This window comes from Grampus griseus (assembly GCF_964374135.1).
Source record: "Grampus griseus genome assembly, chromosome: 7".
In the NCBI taxonomy this organism is placed as follows: Eukaryota; Metazoa; Chordata; class Mammalia; order Artiodactyla; family Delphinidae; genus Grampus; species Grampus griseus.
Window position 1 is genome coordinate 50,854,457 of NC_139001.1, and position 13,957 is coordinate 50,868,413.

General features: G+C 35.1%; 1 protein-coding gene across 6 annotated transcripts in view; it reads left to right on the forward strand.

The window, feature by feature from the left end:
- The window catches only part of PDE1A (phosphodiesterase 1A), a gene marked incomplete at both ends in the record, with an annotated part of 346,535 nt that overhangs the window by 254,985 nt on the left and 77,593 nt on the right, over positions 1-13,957 (forward strand). For all 6 annotated transcript variants that reach the window (XM_082658758.1, XM_082658757.1, XM_082658754.1 and 3 more), the window contains 4 exons: positions 178-360; positions 5,542-5,608; positions 8,567-8,683; positions 9,527-9,667. In XM_082658758.1, the coding sequence (XP_082514884.1) occupies positions 178-360; positions 5,542-5,608; positions 8,567-8,683; positions 9,527-9,667 (508 nt within the window). The remainder of the gene's footprint in view (positions 1-177; positions 361-5,541; positions 5,609-8,566; positions 8,684-9,526; positions 9,668-13,957) is intronic.

The window sequence follows — 13,957 nt, forward strand, 5'->3', positions numbered from 1 at the left end:
ACCAATTTGAGAAATTCAGAGATTTCAATATGTTAACCCAATCATTTTTTAAGACAGTTCATATTAAAAGATGATCAGAGAGTGACTTGCTATACTTTAAATCCTATTGCTATGCTTGTTTTGTTATTAGTTTTTCTTCACTTTTTCCTAAACTTTAACCACTATAAATTTTTGTAGAAGACTGCTGGATACTGATGATGAGCTCAGTGACATTCAGTCGGATTCGGTCCCATTGGAAGTCCGGGACTGGTTGGCTTCTACCTTTACACGGAAAATGGGGATGATGAAAAAGAAATCTGAGGAAAAACCAAGATTTCGGAGCATTGTGCATGCTGTTCAAGCTGGAATTTTTGTGGAAAGGTAAGTGAAGTTGTTGGTATCTCAAGACAAAATTTAAAAGACAGCAAATATACTTACTATGTCAAAGTTATGAGAGTCCTGTATTTTATTTATTGAGGAAAACTGTAATCATAAGTATAATTGGAATGAACAGATTTAGGACTTTATGGTGAATTTACCTATAACAAAAATATCTTGTCCTGGATTTATTATTTTCATTTATATTTAAATTGACATAAAGACTAAAGGCAAAGGCTTTTGAATGACCATTCTCCTCAGATGAACTTTTGTGAATAACTGTTTATAATACATTTATAAACACATTTATATGCTTTACACCTGATAATACATTTATATGCTTTACACCTAATTTTACCCAAATACAATGTAACACCCAATAAAATAAGTTCTATACTACATACCAAAATCAAGCAGGCCTTTTCTTGGCACTAAAAAGAAAAGACTATTCTCTTACCATTGTGGAAGAAAGCTCTCTCATGTCCACTTTCCTTGAAGAACTTTTCAACCTTTCTGTCACTGAAGCATTTCTGTCACTTGCTGGCCCCTAGAAACACCAGAGTTTCTAAAGTGAAATACATGTTAATATGACCCAATTTAAATTCTTTAGCCTTTAAGAGGACAGCTTATTTTTCTGTCTGGAAACAAGATATTTCAGAACTAAAACTATGAAAAGACTTGAAATAACATCTAATATCTGACAATGTTGAAATCTAGTTCTTAGAAATCCCTTGGATTAAAAAACAATTACATTACATTAAATTATACATAAAAAGGTTATTTTAACATTTTTGAAACAAATAAAATCGAGGAACAGAGAAATTTTTTATCAATGTATCTAAAATTAAATTTAAGGGAGACCACATCATTTTTTATCTTCAGACATCTCTAGTCATTACCTCTAATGAACTTCATAAACTTTCGTTTTCTTCTTCTAACAGAACAATGAGAAGCACTCTTGGGTTTCTAAAAATCTAAATGACAATGCATTGCAAGAAGTATTCGAAATGATTTAAAGATGTATTATAACCATAAGACATGAAGCATCTAGGATCTTGGTTTATGACTATATTATCCAAAATAACAACCACTCAGTGATTATTCAAATTATTTTGACTACTTCTTGACTATATCTAGTTGGCTTTGATAAAAGAACCCTCATAATAACCATTATGAGCTTATAATCATGATGAGTTAGGTGAGATGACAACCCCCCCACCCCTAGTGCATAAACTGCTCCCAGCTCTGCCAGGTGGGACCAGAATTCTGAAACAGAGAGGTAGAGAGGGCTGGAGAGAAATAATTTTTGTAATTATGTTCCTATTTTTTAAAACAACTTAGGCAAGTGTATGACATTATTGATTTTCCTTAATATAAATTCGAAAACATCTAAATCATAGTTCAGAAAGTCAGTGAGAGAATCAGAGAAAAAAGAGTGCATGTTTGCTTTAATGAAGGAATGTATATTTTGTCTTTTTTGTTTAAGAAAATATTGCAGAACTTGGCAAACTGAAAAGAAATGTAAATTATTAAAGTAAACCAACTAAATTTCCATTCCCATTAAATAGAAAAATCAAGACAAATTCTGTGAAATATATTGACACGTTAAACTTTCAGTTTTTTTATATGCTACACAGAAATATCAAAACGTACTTAAGGTAACTAAATTAGCAAGCAGTCTTAAAGAAATTAATGTGCTAAAAACACATGGAAATGAAATTTTAAAATTACTTTTGAATCCCCATTAGTAAGTGTGTAAACAGAGTGAGATATGTTTATCCTGAATTTTCAAAAACAATCATCTTCAGTCTTGAAACTTAGAAAGTCTTTTTGAGTCTTCTCTCAAGCAGCCCCTCCCAAGAATCAATACCTCAGCAAGTCCGGGCAATTTGCTTACCCCGGTGTATCCTGAGCCTACTCACTTTCTCAACTCCACTCCTGCAACCCCAAACTGAGCCTTTGTCACCTGCCATCAGAAATATGACAATAGCTTTCAACTCTTCCTCACTTGCCCTCTCCAAACAAGTCATTCTGTAGTGATTTTTAAAATATAAATTAGTTCCTGTCATTCTTAAGCTTAAAACCATCTGATTGTTTTTACCATTTCACTTGATATACCATTACACTTGGTATTAAAGGCAACTTCTATATCATGGCTTTGCATGACTAGGCCCCCTTACCTTCTAGACTCATCTAATGCTACTCCACCCTTACCTGAATATCTTTACTAGTGTGATTTCAACTCCATGAATATCCCTAAACTCTTGCTTCCCTTGGGACCAGTAATCCTGCTATTCCCTCTATCAGAAATGATTTTCCCCACCCTTCACTCTGGCTAGCCCTTTCTATCTTTCCAGAGGCCTTTCCTGGTTACTCTATATACTGTTCATCACTTTCTCTATCCCAACCAGTGGTTTACCTTATAGCATTTTGTGCTGTTTTTAATCATATATTATTTCTTATTTATTGTCCCTCTTTGCCACTGAATTAACCCCATGAAATTTTTCTTGTTCTTCACTGAACAGTCTCTTGCTTAGTACTGTGTCTGGCATAAGATAGTGGGTCTTTTTTTTAAGGTTTTGAATTATATTTTGTAACTGTAGTAAAAACCTTCCAAGAATAATCTACCGTATTTCCAGCTGGACTTTAACCACCTATAGGAGAACAGGAAATCCATTATTCTTTTTCAGCAACTTGTAATATAGTGATTATTTACTCAAGTGTGAGGCCACTGTATTAAGGTTTCTCCCACATTCATTTGATTCCAGAATGAGTAGTCCTAATTTTCCATCCTAATTTTCTATTTCTAAGTTTTCATCCTAATATGCTATTCCCAATTATAGGGTTAGAAAATGATAATGGGGAAGTTTCTCCTTCTCCTTGGATGAGTAATCTTCTTCCTTGTCTTTCTTTACATTCCATATAATGAGAATATACAGGGATATTCATTTCTCAACCTGCTACAAGTCTAAGAAACATCAGAGTTCTCACTGAGTCCAAAGAGCCTTGAAGAACGTCAGAATTGGAGCCAATGGTATTGATGAGAACAGTAACACTGATAATAACGGCTTTCTTGTATCAAGTACTTATAATATTATGCTAGGCCTTTATATCATTTACTCTTCATAAAAAGCATGTAATTATCCTCATTTTACAGATGACTGACATTAAATAGCTTTCCAGAGGTCACACTAGTGATTGGCTAACCTGCGATCCAAAGCATGTGTGCTCTTTGCTCCATCATACTGCCTTTTGTGCCATGAAGTCACACTGATTTAGTTACTTAATTTTTAAGGTTCCTTATTCCTGACCTTTTTATTTCCTCGCCCATCATCCTTCCATTTCCCCTATACTTCCATTTTTTAGTAATGATTCAAAAAATAGATAGAAAAGACTGTTTCCTGAAAAAAAAAAAAAAGGAACTAAATATCATTACTGAAAGCAATTATTTTCTGGGTCTTTTGTAGTGTGATTAAATAGTTTCCTTGCCCTGCATTATTAGAATAATTATACCTATCTCAGTGGAGTAATTAACACAGGTATTTTTCTTATAAGAAATCTTCCAATTGAGATAGAGGGTAAGGATAAATTTTTGTGATAACTGATTGCCACACCTAAAAATTATTTAACGTCATTTAAGATAAACATAAAATGGGAACATGGAAATAAAGTAACAAGGTCTCTGTAATAAAATGGGAAGATACTTTATCAAGGAAGTCTAGTCTCTATGTAAGTAAATACAATATTTTAATTCTGAGCTTCCAAGAAGTGAAGATTAAAAAGGAAAACATGGGGCTTCCCTGGTGGCGCAGTGGTTGAGAATCCACCTGCCGATGCAGGGGACACGGGTTCGTGCCCTGGTCCAGGAAGATCCCACATGCCGCAGAGCGGCTAGGCCCATAAGCCATGGCCGCTGAGCCAGCATGTCCGGAGCCTGTGCTCCGCAACGAGAGAGGCCACGACAGTGAGAGGCCCACATAACGCAAAAAAAAAAAAAAAAAAAAAAAAAAAAAAAGGAAAACATGAAGAATTACTTGGCTTTTATTATCTTGAAAAAAATGATAGCTTGTACATAGAAACTGAGTAATATCTTAAGGATTTTTAATATAAGGTACATTGAATCAAAAGGTTAGTATCTCCCATAGTGGTTTTATAAAAGATGCAGAATATTTTCTTATGTTCTTTTATTTCTTATATTGACCCTCAATATAAATTAAAGATATAATCATTAAATTATGGTTTTGTCCAGGCATCTTGGGAAGAGAGTTTACTTCAGTATAGCCTAGGAATGCAGCTTGCTTGTGGACTAAGAATATAAAAATTAAGGGACATGATTAATAATCAGTTAAATTCTTTCTTCACAGGACTTTGTGGAGGAGCCATGTTCCTTTCGGTCCTGATTAGAAACCTATTGCTATTTCTACCCATTAGGGTATCATGTTGATTCTGTTTTTGCATGAATCAATGGAGGAGTTTCTTATATTTGGTTTAAGTCATCTTGGTTGTCCATTGGAAGCTGGAAAACTCCAACAAATTACTGATTAACAAAAAAATATTTTTGTTATTGATGCTATTATAAAAATAGAAACACCCTGTTCTTTCTGGATAATCTTTATTAAATAATATTAAATGACAATTTGAACAAACTTAAGCAATTTTTGTCAATATGTTCTCCTCCAATATTTTTAACTTAAAAAAAGGGCTCTGTAAATTCTGATGATAGTGCATATTCCCTCCTATAATTTTTACTTTGTGGAAAAAAAAAACCTATCAAGGAAACATTTCCATGACATTCAGCTTCCAGACTGAGAATTTTGGAACACAAATAGACACAAAACAAGACTACTGTGCTGTCATGCATGTGGTGGCATGCTAAAAGGTGTTGTTGCCGCCCGTGCAAAGGACAGTCTCTGTTTTCAATAAGATGACGTTTAGGGAAAGACCTCTTCACATAGAATCTAAAATCACACTGACTTTGTGGTTGTGATGCAAATGTACTATTTGCATCTGTCACATTGTAGATGCTTAATAAGCGGTGACAATAGTTATCATTGTTGCCACAAAGGGAGACTGTGACATGATACAAGGTAAACACATCAAAGGTAATTTTTTCTTTGTTCTTAAGAAATAGCTGAAAACTTTGAGTAACTGATTTTTACATATACACTTATTTTTCTTTTTCAGAATGTACAGAAAATCCTATCACATGGTTGGGTTGACATATCCAGAAGCTGTCATAGTAACATTAAAGGTAAAAAAAACGTTCAATTACTTTAGTTTTTCAACTAGTCATTTTTTCTAATCTCCTTAAAAGGACTAGGAGAAAATGAGAATAGGTCTTTGCTGCAGCTTACATGTTGGAATGTAAAAAATATTTTAACCATTTACAAAATGTCATGTGTTTCAAGTCATGACTCATTGTAGATTTAAATGAGGATCAATTTACCCTAACAAACTATATCAATACATACATATACACACACACACACGTGTGTGTGATGTTTTCTTCTTCTTCATGCTTTATTTAGGTGGATCTTGAATTCAATTTTGAGATGGCACCAGCAGTTGTCAGAATACACATATTTTGTTACTGTATATTATGAAAGAATTGAATGCTTTATAAATAAAAAGATATTTCAGTCAAATATGGTTAAAGGCAAAACTTATATGGAGTAAAATTGTTTAGAATTTTAGGTCCGAGAAAATATAAAAAGTAAGATAAAATTAAGAAAGGAAACAAAAAAGAAATTCATATCTTTTGTCTCTGGCTTTCCCTGTGGCTGCCCTAGTCTGAGGCCCAATTGCAGTATTATATGTGTTAGAAATAACTAGAGTTGAAAATCTGAAGTTGTGAAAGTTTTTGACTTGCTTGTTCCCGTTGCATGTGTGTGTGTGTGTGCACGCGCACACTATTCCTAGACTTTATTACTAAAGAGGCATTTTGTAGGCTCATCGTTCTACATTCCTTATTTCATTCCATCACTTAATTTGGGTAGGAAATTCAACTTTGTCTCCGCTAACAGTTTTATGGTGGTTTTCCTGTATTAACCACAAATTTAAAGAATACTAGCAACAGAATATACTGGGTTATTTTATTTTTGATTTATTAAACTCCTTTCCTAGTTTAAATCTATATTGCTTTCTTTTGTTCTTTAATTTCCTTTAAAGCATCCCCTTTGCATTTGTTTTTTCTCTGCTGCATATTAGATTTTAATCTTATTCATTTAAAAAGGTAGTTTGTTTTTCTTAGAAGCTTTTTTATATTCATGTTTCTAAAGCGATAATAGAGGCAAGTATATAACTGAAATGTCACATTATCAGATATTAATTAGTCCTTGGCTCTTGAGAGATTTTGATTTCCTCATTATTTCCTGAACTGTGGGCATGAAAATTACTTATTTTTATTTATTTTTCTTAGAAACCAGCTAACAGAGTATTCTGGTATGAGAGAATGTAAACATTTTTCTAAAATGTAGTGTAGGGAAATCATGAACTAACAGGTTGAAGAGAATTATCACTAAGTTAAGAATGTTTTAGTAATTCTAATTTCCTGAGATACCTCCTTGTCTTGTTTGTTCTCAATCTGACAAAGTAAAAGCCAAGCATCTGCAGTAGTTTACAGATGTAAATCACCATTGTTGATTTAAAAAATCCCCCAAAATGGAGAGCTAAGCTTTTACTCAGTGGGAAACCCCTACTGGGAACTGTAAATAGCAGCCTGTAACATTCTGAACTAATTCTGTGTTAGCTTTGGAATTTGGTGAGATTTGTTGGTCTCCTTTGAGCTTTATTGATGGTAAATGCCTTCTAACAGAACTTTGAGAGATTTTTAAATTTACAAACTGATCAAGCAAGTATTTCAGGATCAAATTAGGGCCAAACGCAAGGAATTTAACAAAGGTACCCAAGGAAACCAAAAAATATTTCACTGGTGTTTTGAAATGATTAAAAACACGTTTGATGCCATTGTTGCTATTTGTGGAAAGAAATAGTTTTAAGAGATGGTTTGGATACTTTTTATCAGATTTTCAGTTTAGTTTCAGCATGTTACAGCATGTATTGTTGGCCTCTGTGAAATGTGTTAAATGAATGAAGTTCTAAACAGGACCTGCTCAAATTCAAAATTAATGTATAGCTTTAAGGTTGTCCACTTACTGTTCAATACTAAACCTGTTGTGTGTATGCAAACACTAGACCTTCTCTACTAATAATTTATGATAATCATTAGAACTGATTCTGCTGTATTTATGTAGATTTTTAAGTTTCAGTGATTTATTTACTGTTGCAACTCAAGCTTTACCTTAATGTACTGATATACTTAATACCTCCTTAATGTACTGATACCACTTGCTACAAGTCCATTTTGTGGACCCCTCTGCAAGTTTTTGTCCTGGAATTACCTGAATCAAAGTCGTGAGGTGGCTGGAGTAGTTGGATATACCTGCTCATTGCCCTCTTTTCCCACAGTTAGGGGGGACTTTCCTAGGGTATCTATTTCCCTACAGGCCTGGCCACTTCCCCGGGGAATTGCCTGAAATGCCAAAATTCCTAACCTCCCCCTCAATCAAGAGACCCACTTCCTTTACCTTACAATCTGGCCCTGGTAGAAAGTAAAAATGAATCAGCCAAGGTTAGAGTGAGTAATAAGGTAGTAGTACTCTACCGAGAGAGAGAGCTCTGTCTCTCTCTAGGGCATCTTCATCTTAAAAAAAAAAAGACATAAAATATCAAATCTTTAAACCAAATTAGTAACTTTTAAACGGTAGAATTTCAAGCAACGTAGCAGGTGGGTGGATGGGTGGGAATGATAAATTGGGGCTATCTTCCCTCTCTCTCTCAATTACATCACCCACATAACCTGCAATTCCACCTTGAAATGAGGCCCACTCTGGGAAAATGATTTATGCCATGCATTTGGAGAGAGACTAAGAATATGGGCAGTGTTATAGAGTTATCAGGTTTACTACATCATATTGGATAACCTTGGGATTAAGGGGAAGATCTTAAGCATTATTGACCTCACTTTTGCGGATCCACAGATACTAAGTGTCCCTGTCACATCAGACACTGATAAAAATGAAGTTTGATGTGCTGAATTGAAATCTGACCTGCTGGATGTACAATGCCTGAGCTTTCCAAGAATTTTTTCATAGAAAGAAACAGAATCATATGATATTGCCAACTAAAATATTTACTTTTTTTCCTACAGGATGTTGATAAATGGTCTTTTGATGTATTTGCCTTGAATGAAGCAAGTGGAGAACATAGTCTGAAGTTTATGATTTATGAACTATTTACCAGATATGATCTTATCAACCGTTTCAAGGTCAGAAACATGGAACAAAAGTAAAATGCTCTTAGAATAAGTTATCTGAATAAGAATGAAAATGCAGAACTTTGGGTCATTAATCAATTCATTTAAAAATGTTTCTGGATTGTCAGATCACAGAACTAAGGGGACGAGTTCACCACTTGATATAGCCATTCTCTACAAATCACTGACATTTCTGTATATCCACTGGGGTATCATAAGGCCATGATAGACTCATTCCAACAAGATACAAACATCCCCCTGAATTATTCACAGAACACTCATGTAAAGATTGGAATCTATGACTTAAAGAAATATGATTTTCCTAAAATGCAGAATGAACCATTATTGGCAGCTTTTTTTAAATTGAAATGAAAGGGTTTCTAATTAACTTCACTTAGAGCCATCTCAGCAACAGATTTGATTCAGATTTCTGAGCCTGTATCTATGGAATCATGTTATTTTTAGAGTTAGAATTTACTGGGAGGTCATTTATTTTAACCCCCTTGAATTACCGATAGAAAAACTAGACTTCACCAGTTGTAATTGGAAAATTTTACCCCTTTAAGAACTAGCCTTCTTATCTGACTCTGGAAGATACAAAATTTAAAGATTGCTATATGGGTAAGACTGTTATTTCATCTATCTTAATTAAACACTTGGGGGTTATAATCCTTCTCAGCATTGAAAACTGACAGGTTAATGAAGTGTTTTTTCAGAACAATCCACATTTAACTTTAAGAAACTACTGCCCACATCTGACTCACTAATGTATCCCATCCCAAACATCTTTGTGCTCATGTTGATTTAGTGCCACCCTTTTGGTCAAAATATAATCATAATTGTTACTTTCTGCAGATTCCTGTTTGTTGCCTAATTGCCTTTGCAGAAGCTTTAGAAGTTGGTTACAGCAAGTACAAAAATCCGTATCACAATTTGATTCATGCAGCTGATGTCACTCAAACTGTGCATTACATAATGCTTCATACAGGTATCATGGTAAGAAAGTCTTTGTAACTGAAGTTTGTTAGTTTGCAACATCAAATTCCATTCCCTTCTCACTGTCTCTTTAATACTCAAAAAAGTATTATAAGTAATAATCTTCTGGATTTTTGAGGGTTAATGAGTTATTTACAATATTCATTTTTCAAAAAATATTTTAACTCAGTGAATAAAGATCTCCAGAAGCAAATGAAAATAGACCGCAAATTTTTCAAAGTTTGGACTATGTAACATTTTTCATTTGTAAATTCCTTTTCCCATAGGTATCAACCCCCAGAAAAATGACCTAGAGAAAAATTCTTTGGAATAAAAGTTAGTTGTAGTGCTCTCCCCTCCTTTCATCACCCGAGCTGAGCTCAGTAGCTTTTTCTCTTTTACATGTTTGCATTGCAAATTACAATCAAATCCTAATAGGGATTTTTGGAAATTATTCATTTGGATTTTTCCGAATTCTTCTTCCTTCTCTTTGTATTTGAACGAATCAGTTGATGAGTGAATAAATGGTTCAGCAGTGCAAATCCTGGGACAAAAATGAGTAGATGTTGGGAAGTCTGGGACTGCCTAGAATTTCTATAGTGTCTTAGAGCATAGGATTACTTCCAAGGGATAAAAAGGGACAGGAAGTCCTTCCTTCTGAAGGTTCCAAACTGGGATGGGTTCAAAAGGGTATGAGCCATGTGAGATCCCCAGAATCTGAGTACATTTTTGATTCCTCATGTATCAACCTAGGCTGAAGCAGTACCATAAAATGCGTATAAGTAGAATGGTCCACCAAACCTCATAATTTACATTGCTTACCTGTTTAGATTTCAAAAGTCACATTCTTTTTATTGGTAAGTCTCATTGGCATTCAGATCTGTGTAACTAGTACTCCTCCATATCTCATCATTCTGCCCCAGAGACTGTGTTCCTTACCTGGTCCCACACAAAGCCCTTAGGGCCACAGTATAGAGTCCTGAAGATCTTGAAAACTTGTAGCAGGTACATGATTCTCCAAGTTTATTGTATACAGATGATAATTGTATACATTTTCCTCCAGAATCCAGTGTGTGGTTTCCTACACATAAGATCCCTTTGCTATGATTCATCCAAAGGTGTCTCACGTGATGAATGAAGAAATTATCTATTTTACTTCTCCATCTTTTTTGCCTCCAAAATGTTGCAGATCCATCAATGCCTTGGGCTCAGATTCCACTCCTGCCCCGTGTTCCAATTATCTGTTTTCTCCAAAACAAACTACTCTAAACTCAGTGGCTTAAAACAATAATTTATCATTGTTTCTCATGGGTGTCTGTGGTTAGAAGGGTCCCAACTAGAAGGTTCTCATTTGGGGTCTCTTGTGTGATTGTGACCAGCTAGCAACTATGGTCAAAGACATATGAGGACATCACTGGGCAAGACATCCACAGTGGTTCACTCACATGGCTGGCAGTTGATAATGGCTAATAGCTGGGAGCTCAGCTGGGATTTTAATGAAGAATTTTCTTCGAATATCACTACCAGTTCAATAGAAATATGCATTATATTGGCAGGATCACTAAGTAATTATAGCCTGCTTTGGAGTTAACGTCTACTATGGGGAGGTAAAAATCTCAAAAACCTTCACTGATGCATGACTCTCTTGTGGCCTTCTAGAAGGCTGAATTATATGTGATGTTAACCTTATACCTTTGTTTTCTCTTTTTAAGATGTAAATGTGGCTATCACCCAGTTAAGATATAAATGTGCCCATCGAGCCAAATCAAATGCAGTCATGGCTGAACGTGGTCCTTGGTTGAAGTTTACTCACCATTCATTCCAGGAGTCTGATTTGACATTTAAAGGGAGGGAGTAGAACTTAGCAATAATAAGTAGAAACTCAAACTTTCAAAGATATAGCTTCGAAATATTGTAAGCTTTTTTAAAGTAGTATATGTAACTTTCTATCTGTTTCTCTTTCTAGCATGTGTGCGTGTGCACACACACATACACACAAATTATTTTAAAGCTCTGTTGGTTTAATAAGTCTTCATTGTCAGAGCTGTTTCTTGAACTCTGTTTTCATTTGGTTTGATATACGCGGCAATTAGTGTGAAGAGCAAAGTGCCTCCTGACAGCTGCAAATGCTGTTAACACTTGAAAAACTTGCTTTAACATCTTCCTGGTTAGATTTGCTTTTCCTTTCTAAGGCCTTGGAATTAAATCTGATTGTGAGGTGGTTTTCATTTCAAGTGTTTGGCATTTCCTCTTCCCTGAATTCTGTGGCTTTGAAAAGTTAACTGAAAAATGAAATATTTAAGTGTTAGTCTGAAACAGAAACTGTACTAATTAAGTTTCCTCAGAACAAAATGGAGTGGAAAAGTAATGCCTACTTTGGTATAAAAAAAATCTCTGCTTTAATTATGAAGTACAACCAGAAGATATATGCCATTTCAGGCTGTTAGGAAACCAGGATTTTGTTTTGAAATACATTTTTGCTTAAGTACCACAAGTGTAAAGGGAACCAAATAAGAGACTCCTAGTTCAGCGTCAGAACCTCTGTTCTGAAGGTGACATTGAACAGATGAGGGATGCTATATTGGTGGGTAAATAGAGAAATGCAAATCTGCAATGTGCATTTACCCTCAGACTTGCAAGGAAGACTTGTTCCAGGATCTAACAAGCCATTCCAACTTCTCTGGAAGACCGGGGAAATCTGGCCCAGCCTGGCATGACTCTTAGAAAGCTAAAGTTGTTAGTAAAGATCACATAGTCACTTTTTGAGATATATAACTTCACTCTACTTTAGCAGGTTTGATTTAGAAACATTTCTAAATTTATTCATCCTTTACCAAAAAAAGTGTCGGTGGACTCTTCACTTATCCCTTAGTTTGACCATTACAAAAATAGTCGGGTGGAAGACTGTCAGTGTTGTCCAGGATTGGGAAAATATATTTAAACTAATGAGAAATTTTATGATTGATGATGAAAGGAAAGGCAAAATGAATTTTCAGTTTATTGACTATTTTGTCAAAACTATGTTACATTGCCAGCTTGAGGGTTTTTTGCAAGTTATTTTAATAAGCTTTTCTTTAGATTAAAAAAATGGTAGTAGGAGAGTATTAGTTTTCATACATATGAATGTGTTCGTTCTTTGAAACAAAAAACAAAGCATTACAGAAATATTCATTTAACTGAAACCCCTGGGCTTTGATATGGAGAAGACAGGGTCACTTACTTTAGTGTTTTAGTCATCTCCTGCTGTTTCAAGATGGTTTTATCAGTATGACATTTATGGAGTACTCCAGTAGCAGCCCAGCACTGTCAGATAACTAGTGCAGCCTGTCACCTGCAAAATGTTCGCAGGACCATTGCCTGAAAGGGATTGGGATGAAACCATTGTCCTTCAGTTTGTTAATGTCATATTGGGACACTCTCAGGCCTGGGAATAGGCAGTGCAGAGAGGATGCCAGGACACCCTCTGTCTCTCTCTCTCTCCGTTTGTCACTTAATTAATTTGTAGCCACGTGTAGTGCCACGGTGATAGGGGTGTGTGGTAGCTCGATCCATTTGCTAAAGAGCAAATGCTTCACCGAATGCTGCCAAGCCACTTCCAAATGTCTTTTTGAATATGAAATCATCTGAGGGCCTTGGCAAGGGAACACTTGTATTTCAGGGCTCCTGGCACTGTGTTCCCTCTAATACTGAGAGTAGAAGAAAAAGAGATAACTTGAAAACTATTCCTTTGGAACTTGTAGTCCACCGACTACACCCAGAAATAGCCCCTCACACTCAAATTACTTAATTTTTCTCCAATCTACAGAAATTCGCCACTATGTCTCTGTTCTGCAAACTACGTGGAAATTCTGTTCTTGTAAATGGCTTCCAATACAACAGTGTTTGGAAAAGTGGGAAGAGTGTGGGCTTTCAAGGCAAGCAAACACAGATTTAAAACCCTACTTCCCCACTTCCTAGCTCACTTGCTCTCCATATCGTTCCCTTGTCACTAAAATGTGGTTAATAATACCAACTACCTTGTAGTACAACAGTGAGGAGTAATGATATCATATGTGTAATCCTAACCTAGTTCCTGAAACATAATAGCTATTAGTAAAAATTATTAGTAATTTATATATTAACTTATGTGTATTATATGTTAATATTATTATAATATACTCACTTTCCATATTGAGTAAGTTATAGCAAGGTACTTCAGTCTATTCAAAGGGATAGAGAAAAAAAGGTCCGACCCTACCTATCACGTAAGCTAAAGGGGTTGTTAATTACGCCCTTTTAGACACACCGGCATCTAATATGTCAATGTGATTT